Below are 22,019 nucleotides of genomic sequence, written 5' to 3'. Positions count from 1 at the left end.
CTCCCCGGATGCTACACCAGCTGGGGAACTGAAAATCAAATCACTGACTTGGAAATATGCCCTGCTTTGGATTTTTGTGTAGAGAGATTATTAGGCACTTGTGGCTTTTTGGGATAGCAAGAAGGGATCCTTGTTAAAAACAACTGGATTTGCTTCCTTAGGACTTGTCTTTATCTCATGCTGTTTGTTAAAAAGTGTAAATAAAGCGTAACAAGTACTTCAAAAGATTTCCAGCCATCAACCAAAATGGCTATGTCCTTGGGGCCAAATGCCTAGAGTCAGCATGCTTGGTGTGTACAGAAGCCCATAGTTCAGAACAGTACACACTGTTTGCACAATCCAGCTGATTCAAATTAAACCCAGACAAATCAAGGTCATTTTAATTAGCCCAGAAAGGTTGCTGCATAACACTTTAATGGGGCAATGCTCACTTCCCCTCAAACACTCGCAGGACAGATTCTCTTGCACGTTACCATATTCTGGTCTCCCTGCTAAATCCGTACATAGCGTAAATAATGTCCAGAACGCTGCAGCCAGATTAACTACATGCGCATCACAGTAGCACACCACTCGCTACTACACTGACTCCCACGTGATGGAAGCCAGGCATGCAATCTTGAACCACAAGGCTTAGAGAACTTGCAGGTCTTTCACATGGCCAATATACTGCTTCCTTATTCCTTTCGGCATGTTTTCAGTGACTGGGGCCAAAGTTGCTAGCAGTCCCATCTTGAGGGAAAAGGTTAATCAGCTTCTTGGTAAACCATAAGTTCGCAATGCTGTGTGTGGAGCACAGGGCACACTTATTCCCTAAGCTCTGAACTCAGGGGGTTTCTTCTTTTTAGTTCTTCTCCTCCTTTCCCCCATACTCTAGCAACTCCACCTCTGAAAGGCCTTGAATTTGAGCTCTTTTGGGACAATCCTGGAGTCCAGAGAAATTCACTAGAGAGCAAAAGGGATGCAATGTAATAACCTTGGGACCAAAGGTTTCGAAGCACCTAAAGATACATAGAGGCACCTAGGTGCTTAACTCCCATTGATTTAAATAGGAGCTCATTAGGTGCCTATCTGTATCTTTAGGCACCTAAATACCTTTAAAAATCTGTCCCTTGCTGATCTGGGCGTGAAGGACCAAGTTCTGCTCCTCTCTGTAAGAGCAAGTTGTACTGGCAACAGCCCAGTGACATTCCTTGTACATTTCTTGAGTACTTGAGGCCTAAATCCTAAGAAGCACGCGTCCACCAACAGTTCCCACACTCGGTCACCTTATTCGACATCGCAGTACAGTATTTTCCTACATATGGAGTAAGAAAACGGTTCTCAGAGACAGTGGGGTGTTCACTGATGGCTGTTAGAATTAATTATAAATGACTCATTAAAAGGCCATCTCGCAGAGTTAATAACTTATGATACAAATGCACCTGGAGCAAGGAGGGATAACCACACCTACTTCAGAAAGTTACTAACTACACAACTCTCTTGCAGATTAGCTCATTTCCCCCAGTCAGAAACTGTTACAGTAGCAAATATGCTCACTGATGGACCAACTCAGAGAGGTTCACCAGAGGAGAGAGAAATATTCCACTCAGTTCCCCACCTAACACAAAGGCAGAGAATATACAGCAGTCTGGAGAAAAGCTTTACATCTCCTCCAAGACAGTCATGTCAGACCTTGGCTATGATCTTTCCAAGTGAGAACACTCTTTCAGACCTTAAGTCACGACTCTACACACCAGCTCTGCAGGATTTCTATGCAAATCAATGCCACCATCTCCATCAACAGCCCTGCCATAAATAGAGTATGATAGCAGAGGGATTAACTTAGATTTAAAATACAGCACAGCAGCAGTTGCTATGTTGAGAGAGGGTAACTAGGAAATGCAGTAAACTCTCCCATTTTCCTGTATCCTTGGAACTCACTCCTCAAAGTCACAAGGAGGGACAGCTGAGCAGTTTCGAGTTTTATTTCTCAGAGCCATACTTGATCTGTGTTGGCTGAAGTTACAAGGGAAGTTAGTGTATAGACCAAATCCATTATCTCCCCACTGTTGTCAACAGCAACTTGGCTTTTCAAAGGGTCTCCAGTAAACCTGGTGCATGGCAAATTTAGAGGACCATGACACCTCCCACCTCCCCCACTTTAGTACAAAGACAGACTCACCTTAAAATCTGTATTATTGATGTACTCAAACACCAAAGCTGGGGTCTTTGACTGCAAGAGAGAAAGATGAATGGTTTAGCCATCTTCCTGCAAGAGCAGTACCTTCTGCCCTTTCTGAGCCCCAGAATTTCCAACTGACAAAAAACACTTGCATTTACTTTCCTTCCCACAATCCCCGCTCTGCCACCGAAGTGCGCTGGAACAAACCATGCTTATTACCCAGACAGCAAGCACCAGCTAGGCATTTCCCACCACGCTTTCCCCCCTCCAGCTTGTTGATCACAGATAGCACAAGATGTTAGTGCACAGCAATGTGAAATGTATCTCCTCACAGCTGAGCTGATAAGTGAAATTGTATCATTCTCTTGCTAATACTTAGAACTTGCTAATCATTTTCTCTTGCAGTTGTCAATGAACTAGAAGGTCATGTGACCCCACCCAACAACCCCTTCCCTTATCCCCCAACCAAAGAATTTGTTCTGGGAAAGGGGCAAACGTAGCATCTAAACAACAAACCAGACCAAACAAGAGAAATATTATTTAGGAAGGAAAGAAGGTTTAGGTTGGATATTAGGAAAAACTTTTTCACTAGGAGGGTGGTGAAACACTGGAATGCGTTATCTAGGGAGGTGGTAGAATCTCCTTCCTTAGAGGTTTTTAAGGTCAGGCTTGAGAAAGCCCTGGCTGGGATGATTTAATTGGGGATTGGTCCTGCTTTGAGCAGGGGGTTGGACTAGATGACCTCCTGAGGTCCCTTCCAACCCTGATATTCTATGATTCTAAGGAAGAGGAAATAAGCAGTAAGCTGTTAAGTAGGAAGACAACAAGATGTAACCAAGTGGGAGGATGAGCATCTGCTATCAATTCACCTGGACAAATCTTACCATTGTTTAAGCCTCAAGTGGCCATGACACAGAGATGGCACGTGTGAGAGAGGCATGTTTGAGTCACCAAGCTTTCCCCCCACACCAATCAATTCAAGAGGCATCATTAGATACAGAAAGGGAATCAAGGATTTTGGCGTACAGGGAAGATTACCAGGTCACCCAAATCAAGGTATTCTCAAAAGAACCTAAAAACCCAACACTGCTCTTCAGTGAGGGAAGATGTAAAAAGCAAGATGAAGGCTAAGATGACAAGACAACCAGCAACAAACAGGAGTTTTGCACTTGAAACATGTATTTCCATCAATTACCCCACAGACTACAGCTCAAGACAAGCCCAGCACACAAGATACCTCAGGACATACTGATACCTACCACTGGATCCTTGACAGTGTCAATCAGCTTAATGATGTTGGTGCCACCTCGCAGATTCTCCAGAATCTTAACCTCTCGTTTTATCTTCTTTTTCTTCACTGGCTTAAATACACAAAAGTGATTAGAAGTGAGACCCTTTCAGAAGATACCACCAGTTCTCATCCAGTGATTTATAGTGGACTGAACTACTTCCCTCCTCTTGGCAGAGGGCAAGTGAGAACACTCCTAACTGCAAGAAGGCAGCAGTTTTCAGAAAGGGCTGACATAGGGCAGACAGGCACCTCAAAACAGCCAATTCTCTGTTGTCAGGATGGGTTACTTTTCTGTTACATGCAATGGCAGAGCACTTTACAGACAAAACCAGCCACAAGTACTGTGGTCATCACCAAGTCTAAAAGCACTTGAAAACCACCCAACACGGAAAAGGTAACAGTTAGCTGTTATGCATTATTGCATTTATTATCACATGGTAAATATGGCGGACGCTGTACCACAGCCTGTGTTTACCGGTTTAACGCATGGTGTTTTAGTTCTACAGCTGTGCAGTTCTTATTTCTTTGGGAAGTAACTTATCTTGAGTCATCCTTCAGTTAGTTAATTTGCTGAAATTCCAGATATCAACATTGATGAAGCAGTTTAGACATTTAAGTGTATAATTACACACCATGTAATCCTTCAACTACCCCAGGGAGTGCGAACACGCAGTAAAACTGCACCTGGCGACAGGTTATTGCTTTTATACACACTTCAAAATATTCTTACAATTTTTTTTAAACTGTCGTAAACTTGTCTTCAAACATACACACTCCAAAAACCTCTTTTTGGGAGTAAACTTTATGAAGGAGGGTTCTTATCAAATAAAACGTTTTTTTCCCCAACCAGACTGATCAGCTGCCCATTCCATATAAAGATTCATAGATACTAAGGTCAGAAGGGACCATTATGATCATCTAGTCCGACCTCCTGCACAACACAGGCCATAGAATCTCACCTACCCACTCCTGCGAAAAACCTCTCACCTATGAAGTCCTCAAATCGTGGTTTAAAGACTTCAAGGAACAGAGAATCCTCCAGCAAGTGACCCGTGTCCCATGCTACAGAGGAAGGGGAAAAACCTCCAGGGCCTCTTCCAATCTGCCCTGGAGGAAAATTCCTTCCCGACCCCAAATATGGCAATCAGCTAAACCCTGAGCATATGGGCAAGATTCACCAGCCAGATACCCAGGAAAGAATTCTCTGTAGTAACTCAGATCCCACCCCATCTAACATCCCATCACAGGCCATTGAGCCTATTTACCATGAATATTTAAAGATCAATTAATTACCAAAATCATGTTATCCCATCATACCATCTCTTCCATAAACTTATCGAGTTTAATCTTAAAGCCAGACAGGTCTTTTGCCCCCACTGCTTCCCTTGGCAGGCTATCCCAAAACTTCACTCCTCTGATGGTTAGAAACCTTTGTCTAATTTCAAGTCTAAACTTCCCGATGACCAGCTTATAGCCATTTTTTCTTGTGTCCACATTGGTACTCAGCTTAAATAATTCTTCTCCCTCTCCGGTATTTATCCCTCTGATATATTTATAGAGGGCAATCATATCTCCCCTCAGCCTTCTTTTAGTTAGGCTAAACAATTTACATAACTCAGCATAAGGGGAGTTAACGTTGTTGACTCCCATTTCCTGCACCTGCTTGGAGGAAAAAGCAGCGCAGCAAGTAAGATTTTAAGACAATGGCTATGAACAATGGTTCATTGGCCGCAAGTGATCTGCAGACGGAGCCATGGAGAACCACAGTGAGGTACTAAGAAAGGATTTAAGTTCATGAAAAGCACTCTCTCCTACTCACATACTGCTCTGTCCCAAAAAAAAAAAAAAAAAATGGTTTGTAGAATGAGAAACTTTAGAGACTCACCATTGTAACATTGAATTGAAAAACGTTCCTTTTTCATTTTGGCTGCCTCCTGAAGCACTGAAAGTTAAAGATCCTTGAGAGGCTTTTAAAGTCTCTAAGAGCTTTCAATTTGAAAACAAAAGTCACAAAAACCCCTTACTCACAGGTATGAACACTAACCCCCCCACCCCCATCAGATCCTGCCTATAAAGAGCATATCATAAATACAAACCAACGAACTCTCAGTAAACAGACTGCTCAAAAAGCAAGAAAGCCAAAGGAAAAAACTGAAGTTTCAGTTAACAGACTCCCATTAAATATGTTATATTTAAAATCTACATTAAGAAAACATTAAAGTGGGACTGTTAAGCACCCACAAATTAGGAGAAGAAAGTTAATATCACCTTAACTCTACCCCCTTGTGAATACACACTACTATACAGTTAGTCATGATCTCAAACTCTCTCTCCAATTTAGTCATTTTAGGCTTTTGGAAATTCCATACAGTAACTAGTCAATAGTCACACAGCCAGAACACTGTGGCCTGAACACCTTAGGGAGGATCTGGCCAGCTTTGCAAGATGTGCAGTGAACGAGGCAAAGGCTTCTGCGTAGCCCTTTAGTTCACTGTGAACCTACAGTAAATTTTGCAGTATGCAATTAAGTTTTAGATACAGGCGTGCTGCATATCCCATCTTCAAAGAGTTAAAATATCATCCTATCTTTACTGCACGTACACAGAGAAAGAGTCAGGTCTCAAGTCAGTCAAATCAAAACAAACCCCGTTTTCACCAGAATTCTCCAAAGCCACTATCCCCCAATAAGGGCTATTTCTCTACCAGATTATGTTTTGTTTTTACTCTCCAACCATTTTAGCTTTAGAGCTGTTCTGAAAACATTACAACTGCATTTATTTACATTACGGATCAAGTATCTCCTCTCTCATATGCTCTCAAACACAGCTGAACCATTTTAACTCAAACTTTCCAAAACAGGTCATCTTCCAACAGACACCAAGGTTAGAAATTTTCCAACTCAAAGGTGAAAATTGCAGAAAAGATACGAACTACTGAAAACATGGGTTTACTATGGAAACAATTAAGCAAAGCCTCACAGATAACAGTTACTGAGGCTCCCATAACACATGAATTGCAGCACAAGATATAATGCAACCGTATAAAATTGCATCATGCCCATCAGTTACAAGAGTCAATCAGGGCCGTGGCCCATCACCACTCCCCAGTGTCCAATGCAGAGAGGACAATGGAAGGCAAGAGTCACACAGGTAGCAATGACAGAACTGAAATGTCTGTGGCAGCAGGGGAAGGGAACAGTCGCCTGTGTGTGTCATGCACCCAGCACTGTAATCAGTGAGGGAGGGTTGGTTGTTTTTTAAGCCACCAGGGAGAGGTTTCATTATGGAACTATAATTCTGTCCATATCAGAATGTAAACCTTCTAGCTTTGTTCCCGTGGTTTGATTATCACCAAAAGGCCAAGATGGAATTAAAGGCACATAGATAAATACAGTTACTGGATGCACACCCGGTGTTGCTAGTAACTGAAAGAACGAACTAGGTTGCCACTCCATCCTCAGCACTAGCCCATTAAACCTGGCCACCAACAAAGTCTCAGAACTCTGCGTGAGCTGCGCTGTCTCTCACGCTGCAATATCTAGGCCCAGCCAGGAAGCTGAAGAGGCATCCTTAACTTGCCAAAAGGACAAAAATGATGCCATTTGAAGTGCTGTTGTAGTGGTGTTGGTTCCAGGATATTAGAGAGACAAAATGGATGAGGTAATATCTTTTATTGGACCAACTTCTGTTGGGGAGAGAGACGAGCTTTCAAGCTACACAGAGCTCTCCTTCGGCTCAAAAGCTCGTCTCCCACCCACAGAAATTGGGCCAAAAGAAGGTATTACCTCACCCTCCCTGTCTCTCTCTCAAGGTGATGTCAGACAGTTAACGTCTGTATTTCATGCCCTAGTCTAACAGGGGGGAGGAGTAAAACCCACTTTCCCCTTCCACTGTACTAACTCCAAGGCCCTTAGCACCAGCCTGTAGGCAGAGGTACTGTGCTTCCTCCATCCTGAACATTTTAGTTCTTCATGACAGTAGCAATGACCGCTCCAGTTAATCATGAAGAAAGGTTTCTATTCTAACCCACTTTTCAATTACTCATACATGTCCCAGCGTTTTGCCTTTTGTCATGAAAATCTCCAGGCTTGGTCTCTGGCTGAAAGTGGTTTTTCTTCTTTTCAAAATGTGAGCAAAAAACTGGCCGCTCTTCCGATCAAAGAGAGTGACTAAAATCTTTGTAGCTGAAATGCCAGCAGGTAGACGAAGTCTGACAGGGTTATCGTTGTCATTAAAAAAAATCGTTTTGAGAGCTCTAGCAATAACTGGATTCAACTTGACTGAGTTAGGGCCCTTTCAAAACTGCATGCAATGCATGTGCAGTGTATTTTTACTGCTATGCTCATGAAGCATGTAGCTAAGGCCAGACAATACACACAGCTAACTCAGCCATGCACTTTACAAGGTGTGCATGGACAGAGGCAAGGGCAAACCTGAGCAGGTCCACCCCCACCCCGACAGCCAGGAGCTTCTACAGCAGCTGACCTGTTAAGGAGCACAGGAGGTAAACCCTGCTCTCGTACTCCTTGGCAATGCCATAGCTGGGGTATACTATACTAAGGTAAGCCTGCCCTGCTTAGCATTATTTAAAGTTAGATGGGAGAGGGCTCTCTGCTTGATACCTTATCAGATGATTGGCCCAGGGCCATTCTGCCAGTATTTAGCCAAACTGTCAGGATTATGGCATTTTTGTCTATCGTTTCTCCTTTATAAAAAGGATGCTCTAGGTACTACATTAGGGGAATTAAGGGAATAGAAGGGTTGCACAGTTAATGTTCAAGGGTCAGGAGCAGCCAGCCTGAAGGTCACGTGTAACTTTCCCTCAACCCCCTTGTACAGATGCATTATGGTCACGCTCTCAGACATCATACAGTTTTCTCCTACAACCTTAAATATCTGCGTACCCTCTGAGCGCCATGGTACTAGCCTCATAATGCCAAGCAAGGCCCATCTCAGCCCTTTAGCTGAAGAGTACACAAACTGCACATAGTACCGGACGTTTCCTTGTATATGCAGGGCACCTCACTTAACAGCTAAGGCAGGGCGACACTTCCAAGTTTCATAGTAGAACTATTCTAGGTAGAGATGTGATTCCCCCCCGCCCCCATTCTCTTTCTATTTTTTTAACTGAAATAGCTATACTGGTAAAAGCCCTACTTATACCAGTATAAAGGTGCCTTAGATCGTGATAGTTATTCTTCCTCTTGTACAGGAAGACCTATTACCAGTGTAAAGCATCTTTATACTAATGTAAGTGCATCCCTGCCGGGTGCTGCGTTTTGCACTACTTTAATGACATCAGTATAGTTAAAGCAGCACAACCTTCTAGTGCAAATAAGGCCTCACTTTTGTAGGTAACTGCCTCCTCTCCCAAACTGCATCTACACAGAGAGGTATTGAGGACTGAAAACAAAATGTGCAGTGCATGTCTGCTGACCACGTTTAACAAACATACCTTAGAGACAAGGTTACATATAGGAAGCCAGATGATGACAAAGACAGTGTACATACGTGAGAATGAAAAATACATACGCTGCAGCCTGTGTAACTAGAACTGTAGAGAATACTGTTTAGGAGAATTATCCTGGGCATGCAATTAAAGCCTTATTATAACAGATTTGAGATTGCACATGCAACTTTCATCACTCAAGGCGGGAAGTGACAACATTAATCAGGCAAACTAATATTTTCAACCTTTAAAAAAAAAAACAGAATATTCTTTTGTTCACCAAATCCTATCGGCACATGCCGTAATGATTCCAATGAATCAGTAAGCAAATCTTGGTGTGCAGAGTGCAGCCTCAGAAGAACTTGCCTAGCATCCATATGACAATGTTTAATAAGTAGATTGTACTAAAGGTCTGTTTATAGCTAACAATTGTTACCAAGGGGGTTATTATAACCAACCTACTAAGCACAACATTGATTGCTCAACAGGGAAAATGGCTTCAGGACAGCTGAATTTATTTTGTCATTAGCAAATGTTAGCTGGAAAACTAAGTAATACAGATTTAAAGCAGTTATGAAAACGAACATTTGTTTTAACAATTTGTGCCTTCACTGTCTTGCAAAATGTCCTTTACAAAAAAGTTTAAAAGAAAACTCCCAAGAGCAGCAAAGAGAAGAAAAAAAGCATCTGAAAATGCTAAATTGTTTTTTCCTTCATAATTCTCTTCTCCCACTCTGTAAAGTTGCATACCGACAGCATTCATCCTTTCAGCTGAAGGATGGATGGACAGGGCTCCATCCGGGACACTTCAAGACTGCTGCACTTGAGATATTCAGGACCCAAACCTGGATCCTCCTTCCTGGACCAGCCTAACAGAACTTATTTACCAAGGTTCTGTCCAATGCCAGCGTGAACAGACTGATTACACGCCCACTTTGCCAACACCCAGCTAAGAACTCTCTCCTAGTTCTTAACTAACCAATTGACCTTGTTGTATGATAAATCAGTAGCTGTTTGGTGCAACTGAGTGACATCTTTGTATTACCACTTTAAATCAAGTACACGATTTTAATCAGTCACAACACCATTCAAAAATGGGACTCTGGCAACAGAATAAGCTTTAAACCGCACAAGGCTAACAGCATAGATTGCTCCACCGCCTGTGTATTTCATAGTTTCTCTGCGTGTTTTCGCTAAACATCAGTGATATGTTTAAACGAGTGTTGTGGAATATGCAACAGGCAGATGCTTTGGGCCAAGAGAAAGGAGGCACTTCTTCACAGCACAATTGAAAGAGTAGAGGGGAAGGCACAGAACTACCAGGAATATGCTTTGGTACAAGCTCAGTTTTTAGGATGGAGATGGTGACTGAGTCAAAAGCTGCAGCCATGAGGAACCAGTGACACATCTGATCCTACTCCAGGCTCTCTTCTTCACACCAATACGAAAGTCATTTAAGTGTCTTAAAGTTAGTTTCTTCAAAAAGGCTTATAAAGACTCTAGCCTTCAAAGAAAATCATACAGTGGTTCTCAGAGAATCTAACAAAACAAGACAGATAAGGAGGTTTTCATCCTACTGAGAGGATATGACAACCAAAAAGGATGATAAAATATAATACTGTACAGTAGTCTCATCAAAACCGCTGCTTAAAAGTAGCTTTGGATAGGCCCCTCCCTCCCAGTAACTCTGATTTGGGGGGGGGGGGGGGAAACGGACCAAACTGTCACACTGCAATTAGGCGTAGGAGCTAATGCAGCAGCTCCAGGGTTGAAAGCATCAAAACGAGCAAGAGAACAATTCCATTTTCACTAGAAACGCAAGCCCTTACACTTCATCATTCAATCCCTCTGCTTTTTATTGCAGCCCTTCCCTAGCCTTCATGCGCGTGCTGCCTATTCAGATTGTAAACGCCTCAGGGGAAGAATCTTCTCCCTTATGTGTCTGAAAACATACAGCGCACTGAACAAAATATACAAATCTAGAGAGAACAGAAATGGGAAAAATCCTACAGATAGATGTATAGATAGATACACACACACAGTCACTGCCTTGGGCAGACACCAGTATTAGAGATAACAGGCACAAGAGAGAACTCAAACTCATAGGCTGTGAAAATCAGCAAGGAAGTGACACTACAGAAGGTGTGCACTGGCAACTTTAACTAGAATGGTCCCAACTATTCCCATCTTCTTTCACTCATTTGTAACTTTCTCGAATTTTTAACTTTGGGGCTGCAATTTGCTATGCTTGTTCTTACCTTCAGAAAAGGGGAGGGCGGGCTCCCTGAGGTTTTAGGCAAAACAGATGAGCCATTTTCAGGCACAGAGGGATTGAAAAAAGTGTCCCGTCCCCATCCCCGATTAAGAAAAAATGATTGCAGCCAAGTTTGGGGTTTTTTTTTTTTAAATAGCTTTAGCAACTCAGCAGAAGGTGATGGAAAACTTGAAATTTGGCAGGTGTACAGCACGTAAATTGTAGATGGTCCTTTCCCTGGTCCAGTGAAAATCCAGTTTGACTGGGTTTGAGTTATGATGTTTAAAAAAAATCAAATCAGACTTTGGACATCTGCACTGGATTATGTTAGATAACTCTGATATTCCATTGAGAATATGTATGCACATTACATAATGGGAACTGGCACCAAATAGATGATGCCCTGGTATTCCTTTGGCTGAGCAGCAGAATTTCAGGGCTCAATCCTTGGTCCGGCTGAGCTGTTCTTGGGATAGGACCTGAGTGGGAGGCAACGGTGGCCATGTGCCATCTTTGCATGTCTCTCGATCCTCAGATTGGCTTGGCCCTTCCCATAAAATTAGAGCATCCCTGAGGCTGTTCTAACTTCAATTACTAATGCCTCCCTCACCCCACCCCCAAGAGGCAGTTACACTAGATGGAAATCACCGGAGCACAGCAGCACCCTGACCATATTCCCCTACACTGAAGGGCATGCCTTACACACCCTAAGCTGGCAGAGAGGTAGGTACATCACCCAAAAAATACTCCATACTAGGAAAACCCTCAGCAGCCTGGTTCATAGGTGGTGCCTGCTTCGGGTGGCCTTACAGATTCTTTGCACCACTGGAAGAATGCAAAGGCCAAGCAAGCGGAACTCACTTTTAACAGCTGATTGCTGTGGAACGTGATCTCCGAAAGCGCACATGGGACAAGGCAAGGGTTTCCGACTCACTGACTGTACATATTGTGCACCACAGAGCATTTAATTGTTGTCGAGCTACAGTGGGATGTGGAGGAACTTGCTTTCTTCGTTTGTTTAAAATAAAACACACACTTGGGACGTTTCATTCAAAAACGTTACATTAAAAGAGCATTAAGGTTGGCAAGTGAAGCACTCAAAAGTCAGGAAGTGACAAAGTTAAGGTTGCCGGCACAGTCTTGTGCAGATGCACTATGAAAATATCTAATGACATGCTCACAGTGAATGAGGCAAGGTTTTGTAGTGAAATAGGACATGGTCCAGAGCATCCTGCCTTATTCACCACAGTTGTATGGCGTGTCCAGAAATGAAGTTGGAGCCCGCAGCATCCTGCCCTCATTCACTGTAAAAGCTATTTGGCATGTACCAAATGAGGCAAGAGGCTATGGGAGAAGAATGGTTAAGGCAGAGGACTGGGACTTAGGAAATCTAGGCTGTATTCTTGCCTCTTTCACAGACTTTCTGTGCGACTTCTGACAAGTCTCTCTCTCTCCCCTCCCCACCCCATCCCCTCTGTAGCTCAGTTTTGCATCTGAGAAACCACGATAAAACTTCCTGATATCACAGGGGTGAGGTCAGGAACTCAGCCATTACGGTGGTAAGAGCCACAGAAAAGCCTATAAAGAATACATCAGTGCAGTGTGGCATACAGCAGATAAGACATGGGGCTGTACTGAACAGTGACGGTAAAAATATTGAACACCTGTCTAGTTAACAGGTTTCAGAGTAGCAGCCGTGCTAGTCTGCATTCGCAAAAAGAACAGGAGGACTTGTGGCGCCTTAGAGACTAACCCATTTATTTGAGCATAAGCTTTCGTGAACTACAGCATCCGATGAAATGAGCTGTAGCTCACGAAAGCTTATGCTCAAATAAATAGGTTAGTCTCTAAGGTGCCCCAAGTCCTCCTGTTCTTTTTGTCTAGTTCATGAAGCACTGTGTCAAGCTGCACACTGAACGAGGACTAGGGGAGCACCCCATTAGAGGGTGCAGCAATACATACAAACAGCTCTGCACTGCAAGAAATGTGACAAAAAATTAAGATGCTAAATAGGTTTATCCACCAGCAAGTGATTTTTTTAAGCCACACGCACGTGTTAAATTCTGGTTTAATTTTTCCTTTCACAGACGAGAGGCTGAATTCTGAGGGCCAGAAAGAGGCATTCTATTTACTAAAACTCAAGAATACACAAATAGGCTTAATTATTACAGACGTAGTGACAGGAAACTAAGTAATCCATGTAGATCAGATTGTGACGTATTATCTACATGTGCTATGATTTTGCATCACACACAAGGTGGCAATCTGAAAGTTGCCTTTTACTGATCCAGTTTCCACTTTGAAGAAAGCTCATCTTTATCTTCCTGTATTTCCTGCTTTCACAATGTGACTCCAGGAATGCTGTTTACACACGGAAGTGAACAATGTCAGCCTGAGGCCTAAGGGCAGCAAAACACACTGACAGTTCAATCTCACTTCCAGGCCCAGCAGACACTAGGCGCATTGCTGGAGCAGCACACTCAGACCCTGGGGAAAGGGAACGCCTTGCCTTGCTCAAATGACTCTCTCCAACTGACTCACAAGTGATGCTGACAGGCTCCCAAAATGGACATGGATCCAGTCTACAACAGGAAGAAGATATCATCCCACTGCAGGCCCTTTGGGCAGGAAGGGGGAGGAAGAGAGACAGGAAGATTTCAGAAGACCCTTTCCTCGCAGCAGTGGCTCACTGGCACCCATTTGCATATGGTGATACATGGGTTCTCCTGGCACTGGATCAGCCATCTGAAGGTCCACCACCAAAGCCGTAGGGTGGATTTGCCAGACTGGTGGTAAACATAAGCATATGGTTTCCTGTGCTTAGCCTAGAGACATCTCTCCATATGACAATTATACTCTGGCTACCTTTTAATATTCTCTCTTTAAATGCTGACTTTTGTGCCCTTAGAGTGACAAACAAATGCGTAGATCATGGCAGCAGCATTCAAAGGAGGGACAGGCCTGAACAGTAAACCAAAAAAATTCAGCTACAACATGCAAGCCTCACTTCTACATACTAGCCAACTGTTTGGTGTGGAGACACTCACTGAAGATTCAGATCACTGCCACCTTAATTCTGAACCCCAGTTAAGAAATCAGAGGCCCTGGATGAGCAGACCAACTGGTCCTGAAGGAGAAAGGAAAGGATCAGAGCCAATGCTTATTGGCCAGCCAAGCAATCAGAACAGCCTGGGCTACCAAGGGAATTTTGTTGGAGCAAACTCTGTCAGACCTAGTAGCCAATTCGCAGGCTGACAGATACATGCTGCTCTGCCAAAAAGAGCCATGCCTGTATGGCAGTTAGCTACTAGCCACAGCGGCTGAGGGGCCACTCCTTAAGTACAGCCAGCCTTCCCCAACTGTAGCACTGAGGATTGATGCATGTCGGAGTTCTCAGCATTTCTAGTGTTGGAAGCGGGCTTCTGTACATTAGGAGGGAAAGCAAGAAAATGATGGTGGACAAGGACTGCAGCTGCCAACCACTGCAAAGCCAAATGATTTAATTGGGGATTGGTCCTGCTTTGAGCAGGGGGCTGGACTAGATGACCTCCTGAGGTCCCTTCCAACCCTGATATTCTATGATTCTATTCTATGATTCAAAGCATTCTGTTAATTCATCAGTCTCTTATTTCTCTCCCCTTTAATATCCTTCCTTAATCAGCTGAATGGTCTGCTGCTAAATAATGCAGTTATTGGTTCTTTCACAGGCTGAGCATGCTGCTTCCAGTGCTCGCAGATATCAGAAACTGCACTCCCCACATGCCACTATGGAGCACTTGGCTGTCCCAAACCATTAGGATTTTAATAGTTACCTCTGTAGTTGTGTCTTTAACGTGCCACTATCTATGGGGATGTTACCAGATCAGAACATACCATGCAGTGAGCGATGGTAAACAAGTTTCCTCCTTTGCCTTGATTTTCAATTATGTTTACTACTAATGTTAAATATCCAAGAATTTGCCACTTTCTAGAGTACCAAGTCCAAGACTTAGTTTGCTTTCCCAGAAACCTATACAGCCTGGCTCTGTCACAGTTAAATGCCAATCATTTAAAGGTTAATGGAAGGATTCCCCCTCAAGGCTTCACATTACTGTTGACAGGACAGTTCACATGCCATTTTAGACAAACATTTCCAGATATTATTTACCAAGTGCAGACAGCACATCAGTCTCATTCAAACATCAGGACGGACAGCATTCCTGTCCCAAAGAGCTCACAGTCTCAATCTGACAAGCACCCCATGACTCCTACTACCCAGGGTGGGAGAGGAGAAAGATTAAAACATCACTACAGGATACAAGTTGAAAATATGTTTCCAGAGATGTAATCCAGCACCCCAACATCAGAGGGGGCAGGGCTGAAACTCAGGTTTATGAGACACTGAATGAGACCTAAGACCTCTCCACGCCCCCCGAAAAACCTAGCAAGATGTCCCCTTCACTACACTTTTCCAGCTCAAAAAAGACTAATGATCATCAACTGGACACTCACCTTGAGGATTTTCACAACCACTCTCTCGTTGTTGGTAATGTTTATGGCCTCAAAGACTTCGCTGTATTTTCCCCTGCCGAGTTTCCGAACCAGTTGGTAATCGTCCTGATTACTGTGGACAGCGAAAAGGAAAATAACTGACAGGCTACTGGGCTGGAATTCTCCTTCCTCCCTACCCGATTAGCCCTTTGCATCCAAAGCACTTGGAGACAGCTCTGTGCATTAAGTGATCTGATTCCTGGTGAGGGGGCAGGCTTGAAACAGCTACATTCTGCAAACCCATCCCCTAACTAGTCTCTCTAGGCCCTCTCTAGGTTGAGAAAAGCCTTTAATCAAATAGGTCAGTTTGCAGCACAGGCGCCCACAACCATCTCCTCTCTGTCACACAGCCCCACAGAGAAGAGGGGAGGGGGCACTGTGACAACCCCACTCCCCCATTGAGCCTGCTCTCTCCCCATCCTTTTAATATCTTTCTCAGGAAGGAAGAGAGACTCTGGCAGCTCGGAGATCTCCACCCACCCCTGGGCATCTGCTCTCACCGAGTCTACTGCAAGGTGGTTTCTGGGGTGGGCTTCGCGGGCAGGTTCCCAGTGCCATGAGGGGCAGTACCAACCCCCCTAATGCAGATCCTTGGGGCGCACTCGGGACCAGACTCCACCACCCACCTGAAGATCTGGTCATGGGGGGGGGGCAGGTCCCATCCACCCCCCCGGCCCTGTGTCTGGCAGAGGGGTGAAGGCTCCGCCTATCGGGCTCCCCCTGGCCCCCGCTTCGGAGTGTGGGTGGCAGCAGCGGGGTCTCCCTGAGACAGGACTGGGGGGAGGATCTCCAGCCTGCGCCCCCCCCCACGCCCATTCACCAGCTCCCAGAGCCCCGGCCACCACCTCACCCCAGGCCCCACCGCAGCGTCTCAGCCCAATCCCGCCACTGCACCCTCCCGGTCCCCAGCGGCCCAGCCCCCCTGCTGCGGCCCAGCCCCCCCCGCTCCAGTCCCCTGCGCCTCAGCCCAGCCCCCCCCAGCCCGGCTCGGGGCGGGGGCCGCTTTACCCCCAGCTCGGGACGTGCGCCTCGTAGTCCCAGTACTCGCGGCTCCTCAGGCTGTTCACCTCGGCGTAGACCCGGGCCCTGCTGCCGGCGGCCGGGCCGGGCATGGCGGGGGCGAGCGGCGGGGGCGGCTGCAGGAGGCGGCGGCGGAGGGGGCCGGCGGGGCTGCCGAGGCGGGGCACGGAGCGCAGGAGGGCGGCGGCGGGGGGCAGCAGAGCCAGGCCGGCCCGGGGGGGAAGCGGGACGGGGGGGGGCCGGTCCCGGCCCGGCGGGGGGGGGGGCGGGGCTGGCGGGCCGGGCTCCGGGTCCCGCGCGGTCTCTGCCCGAGGCCCGATCCCCGGCGGCGGCGGCAGCCTGAGCCGGCCCCGAGCGCAGCGCAGCGAACCCGGAAAAGGGGCTGATCCGGCGGCCGCGGCCCAGCCAGCAAGAGAGTCCGCGGCGGAGACCGGCTGGGCGGGCGGGGCACAGCGACCCCTGCGGCCGGGGGGACTCCGCGCAGCCGCTCGCGCTCTATTGCTGCCGTGAGCCCCAGCGACCCCAAGAGCCCTCCGACCCCGCCCCCTTCCAGAGCCTTCCGACCCCGCCCACTTCCAGAGCCTTCCGACCCCGCCCGCCGCCAGAGCCCTCTGACCCCGCCCACTGTCAGAGCCCTCCGACCCCGCCCACTTCCAGAGCCCTCTGACCCCGCCCCCCGTCAGAGCCCTCCGACCCCGCCCCACGACCCCCACCCACCCCAGAGCCCTCCGACCCCGCCCACCGCCCCACGACCCCCACCCACTTCCAGAGCCCTCTGACCCCGCCCCACGAGCCTCACCCACCCCTAGAGCCCCATGACCCAACCCCATAACTCCCACCCACCCCTGGAGCCCTCTAACACTGCCCCATGACCCCCACCTATGCCTAAAGCCCTATAACCATGTCCTCTGGAGCCCCTAAATCCCCACGGCCCCTGCTCTTCCCACCTATCCCTAAAGCCCTATAATCCCTTTGACCCCCAACCTCCCTCCTACTCCTAGAGACCTGTAACCCTTCTCCAAACCCAAGTGGTATAATCCCTTTTACCCCAAAACCCTATAAATCTCCCACACCCCGCTATCCATAGAGCCCTATAATCCACAATCTTCACTGTTTTATAATTCCCCAAAGACTTACAACCCCCAGTCTCCACTACGAGCTTTCAAACACTAAAGGCCTATAACCCCTCACCTCTCTTCCTAATCCTCCTAGTCCTATAATCCCCTATTTTATTGCCACAGACCCTGAGCCTTACTGAGCCTCCACTCCATTCCAGCTCCATAACCCTGAAATCCAACATGTCCTAGAACCCCCTACAAGCCAAAGGTCCCAGAGCCCTGCAACTCCCCATCCAACCAGGTCCCACCCCACATCTCAGAGCCTAAGATCTTCTTCCTAGTTGTTCAGTCCCCCCAAAGTCTCCATCACACACCCTCCATCACCTACTTCTCCATCTCCATCCAACCTTACTGCTGCTTCTACACCATCACCTCCTGCGCACCCCACCACCATTTCAAGCTAAACACCATGGCACCACTCACACCATCCCCAACATGCAGTGGTGGCTAAAAGACACAGCGGACCTCAAAATAAAGGGAACCATTTTAAACCTAGCCTGGCCTGGTCTCCTTTGAATCCTTTCTATAGCAGTTTAGCAGGGCACCCATCCATTCTATTCTCCTAGATTACTGCAGCTTTACAGGGAACCCAGGTAATAAGGAGGGTTCAGTTTGGTATCTTAAGCCAAAAACTTATGATCCACTGATTCCCCTATGATGCCTCTCAGAGAAGAGGAAGTGAAGCTAGCTAATTAATACTTAGCAAAAAGAAAAGGAGTACTTGTGGCACCTTAGAGACTAACCAATTTATTTGAGCATAAGCTTTCGTGAGCTACAGCTCACTTCATCAGATGCATACTGTGGAAAGTGAGCTGTAGCTCACGAAAGCTTATGCTCAAATAAATTGGTTAGTCTCTAAGGTGCCACAAGTACTCCTCTTTTTGTGAATACAGACTAACACGGCTGTTACTCTGAAACCTGTCATAATACTTAGCAGTAAATGTTCTCTCTGGAACATACGCAACACAATATCTAACTACAACCTTAATTCATGTGGCTACTGCCCCCAAGTCCCTCTTTGCAGTAAATCAAATGCAGAGTTAAGATTGACTGGCAGTGCCATATGCCTACAGAACATCTAATGCACCTACACTTAAATCTCTGAAAACTAGGAAATACAGTGCTGAGGTCTGCTATTTCAGATCAATCCCAAGTGGGTGATATCAGTTGCGGGGAGGGGCCAGAATCATAGTTTGAGTCCCATTTGTGTGCAGAAAAATGTAACCGTAAAAGTCACTTGACTTTTTGGGCAAAGGCTGTATTTTAGCAACTCCTTGCCAAATAACCTCAGATATGGCTCACTGACCCTACCTTAGATCCCCATTAGGCACAGCAAATTTCAAGGCAATCTCAGTAAACATGTGGATTTTACAGCACCAGGAAAAATCAGCCATTAAACAGTAAGCCAGTCTCAACCTTAACTAAAGCGGTGCTACCATCCCACTGTGGTAGCTGGGAGTACCCAGGGCAAAATGCACAGGTGCAATGCAGAGTGGTGCAAATTAGACCCCCATACATTCATTAGCTTATGATTCCTTTATACTAGTTAATAGGGCTGGTCTAGTCTATGGAAAAGTGCATAGGTACTGCTACATAGATGTAGCTACTTTAAGTCAAACCCCTAATGTAGACACAATGCACTGGTGAAAACAGTGCTTGTCCTGGTGTGATTTACCCCAGTGATTCACTGAGATAAATTGCACTGGTGCATTCCCTGTCTTTCCCCAGTGCAGTGCCCCAGCACAGGGAGGATTGGCTGTGGTATAGCTACACTGATCCAAAAAACTCCAGTATAGACAGAGCTTTAGACTCCCGAAGGCCTATTTGCACCAGCTCTACCAAGGTGTACGTGTGCCTAAGTGATTTCACTGAGAGCAGGACTGGGCTTAAATTCTGTGGAGTAAACAGAACTGCAGCTACATAAGGGCTAGATTCTAACACCCTTACCCACACGAGCAGTCCTACTTGTGGAGCAAAGTACTTCTCAAAAGGAGTAAAGGGGCCGGGGTAAGCACCACGCAGGCTTTCCGATAACCCTGGGTCAGACTTAGAACCTCTTCCTCCCACTGGTGAGCAATTACTCACACAGTCCCAAGGACTTCACCGGGACCCTTTGAAAGAGTAAGTGCTCACCAGAGTCAACAAGAGCTCCGCAATCTGACCTCCTACGCCCACATCTCTAGCTCTGGCTATTCTGCAGGCTCTTCGTGGTAGGGTCTAACTTTTGCCTAAGTATCTTGTGAAAGTAAGAGGCCTCTCCCTTAACTCCTGTAGAGTTTTATCAAAGTCAAGGGTTTCTATGACTTGTTTTCCTTGGTCTCCAGTGCAACACATTCCACTTCTCCCTGGAACATATATGTAAAATGTTGCTTTATGCTTAATCCAACTCCTTAGACCTTCAAATGAGTCAGTGAACTCTGTGTGAAAGAAGCATTTGTTTTATGTAAGACCTTGAGTCATTCACTCCAGAGAGCCTTTACCACGCACTCTTGGTTTAAAAATGGGCAGACCCATTATTCTAGTGCCTAGAGCAAATCGGCTTTGCATTCCCTCTCTTTTTTTATTCTCCTTATCTTGACCCACCATTACTGAGCTATTTCTAGAGCTGCTCAGAAAATGATGTTTTTTGTGAACATTTTTGAAAGCAATTTGGTTTTAAATGGTTTTCCATTTGTGGGGGAAAAAACTAAAAACTTTCCAGTTTTACATTGAAAACCAGGAAGTTTCTCACACAAGTCTTTTTTTTCCTGTGAAAATTTTCATTTAGAAAAAAAGGCAATTAAAAAGAAAAAAGGTTTCAATGGAAAATTTTCATTCAACTCAGGTTATTTCTCATTTGACCTGGGAGCTCTTGTTTACTCATATATACGACATCAGATAATATATCGATTAACGCCATCTCGGTCTGCAGGAAGAGCCACACCAGAACTGGCCAGTGAAACCTCTAGCTGAATACCCTGTCTCTTATATTGGCCAGTACCAGCTGCTCCTGAGGAAGGGGCAAGAACCACATAGTGGACACTATGGAACAATCTGCTCCTAAGGGAAAATTCTCCCTAACTCTCCTCAGTTAATGTCTGGCTTGTGCCCTGCAGCATGACAGTTTATACTTATTTTTAAATTTATCCTAACATAGCTATCCATGTTCTCATTATCCAGACAAATGGCTCCTCTTTTTTTAATCTTCTTAAACTCTTGATTTCTATCATGTCCTGTGGTGGTGAGTTCCGCGGGTTAATTATCTATGGTGAAAAGTATTTCTTTTAATAGAATTTTCATTGTCTAGCCCCACCATTCATTGGTTTGTCTACTTTATCTTGTCCCCTTACCATTCTTCTTCTCTCTAAACTAAGCAAACACACTGACCGTGGATGTTCCCCTTGATTTTTATTTCTTTGACCAATTGTCACTTTGGGTTGCCTTCTCCTCCTTTCCCAACCATAGCCCTTTGCTCTCCAAGGGCTTCACTTCCATAGCTGCTCCACCTGGTGTTTCTGGTTTCTCTGTTTTCCTTTGATCTTCATGTGCCTGCTCTGTTATGGTTGGGGGAAGCTGGTGCAGGAGTGGCTTTATGCTGAGAGCTCCCCTGCCCTAGAATGAGAATTCTCCATTGGTCAGTTAGATCTTTAGAGGGGCATAGGAGGTGGATCAGAAATAAAAATCTGGCCTGTTCTTTGAACATTGCTTTGCAGATGACTAGCTCTAATAATTGGGTGACAAAGCCCTTGCCCTCACTTAGGCAATGCTCCCACCGAAGTCAGTGAGAGGAAAAAGTGCTAAGGGTCCCATCTCTCATCATCAGGAGTTTTGCCTGAGCCAGGTTGTCAGCACTTGGCTCTGTGACTTTCATGTGCCTGTTTGTTTCCCCCATTCTTGGTGACTCATGCCAGGGAGTTGTTAAATCCAGCCTTTCCTCCCACCCCCCCCTTTGGGGGAGGGGGAACACGAACATGCCAGCGATGTCAAGAGCTTTGCTGCTTCTGAAAGGTTAAACTGTTGGTTATTTGGCAGCTTTTCCAGCCTCCAGCAGCTGGGTGCGGGAGAGAGGCTGACTGGGCTGAAGTTTTATCCATTGATGAGGCTAATTGGCAGACACTTAAAACCAGCCCTTCTAAATACAGCCACTGTTTGCCGGCAGCTTTCCCCCAAGACATCATGATTCTCATCTCAGATCGCATGAGGATGCCCTTTCCTAGA

General features: G+C 45.9%; 1 protein-coding gene across 1 annotated transcript in view; it reads right to left on the bottom strand.

The window, feature by feature from the left end:
* The window catches only part of CSNK2A2 (casein kinase 2 alpha 2), a 41,521-nt gene extending 24,644 nt beyond the window's left edge, over positions 1 to 16,877 (bottom strand). Inside the window, exons 1-4 of the mRNA XM_084644817.1 lie at positions 16,693 to 16,877; positions 15,646 to 15,757; positions 3,421 to 3,522; positions 2,162 to 2,212 (exon numbers count right to left, since the gene is read on the bottom strand). Coding sequence (XP_084500943.1) covers positions 2,162 to 2,212; positions 3,421 to 3,522; positions 15,646 to 15,757; positions 16,693 to 16,796 — 369 coding nt within the window. The 5' untranslated portion in view covers positions 16,797 to 16,877. The remainder of the gene's footprint in view (positions 1 to 2,161; positions 2,213 to 3,420; positions 3,523 to 15,645; positions 15,758 to 16,692) is intronic.
* Between the last annotated feature and the right edge of the window lie 5,142 nt (positions 16,878 to 22,019).

The sequence above is a fragment of the Lepidochelys olivacea genome (assembly GCF_965140295.1).
Source record: "Lepidochelys olivacea isolate rLepOli2 genome assembly, chromosome: 12".
Taxonomy (NCBI): Eukaryota; Metazoa; Chordata; order Testudines; family Cheloniidae; genus Lepidochelys; species Lepidochelys olivacea.
This window is presented reverse-complemented; position numbering and strand designations above follow the sequence as displayed.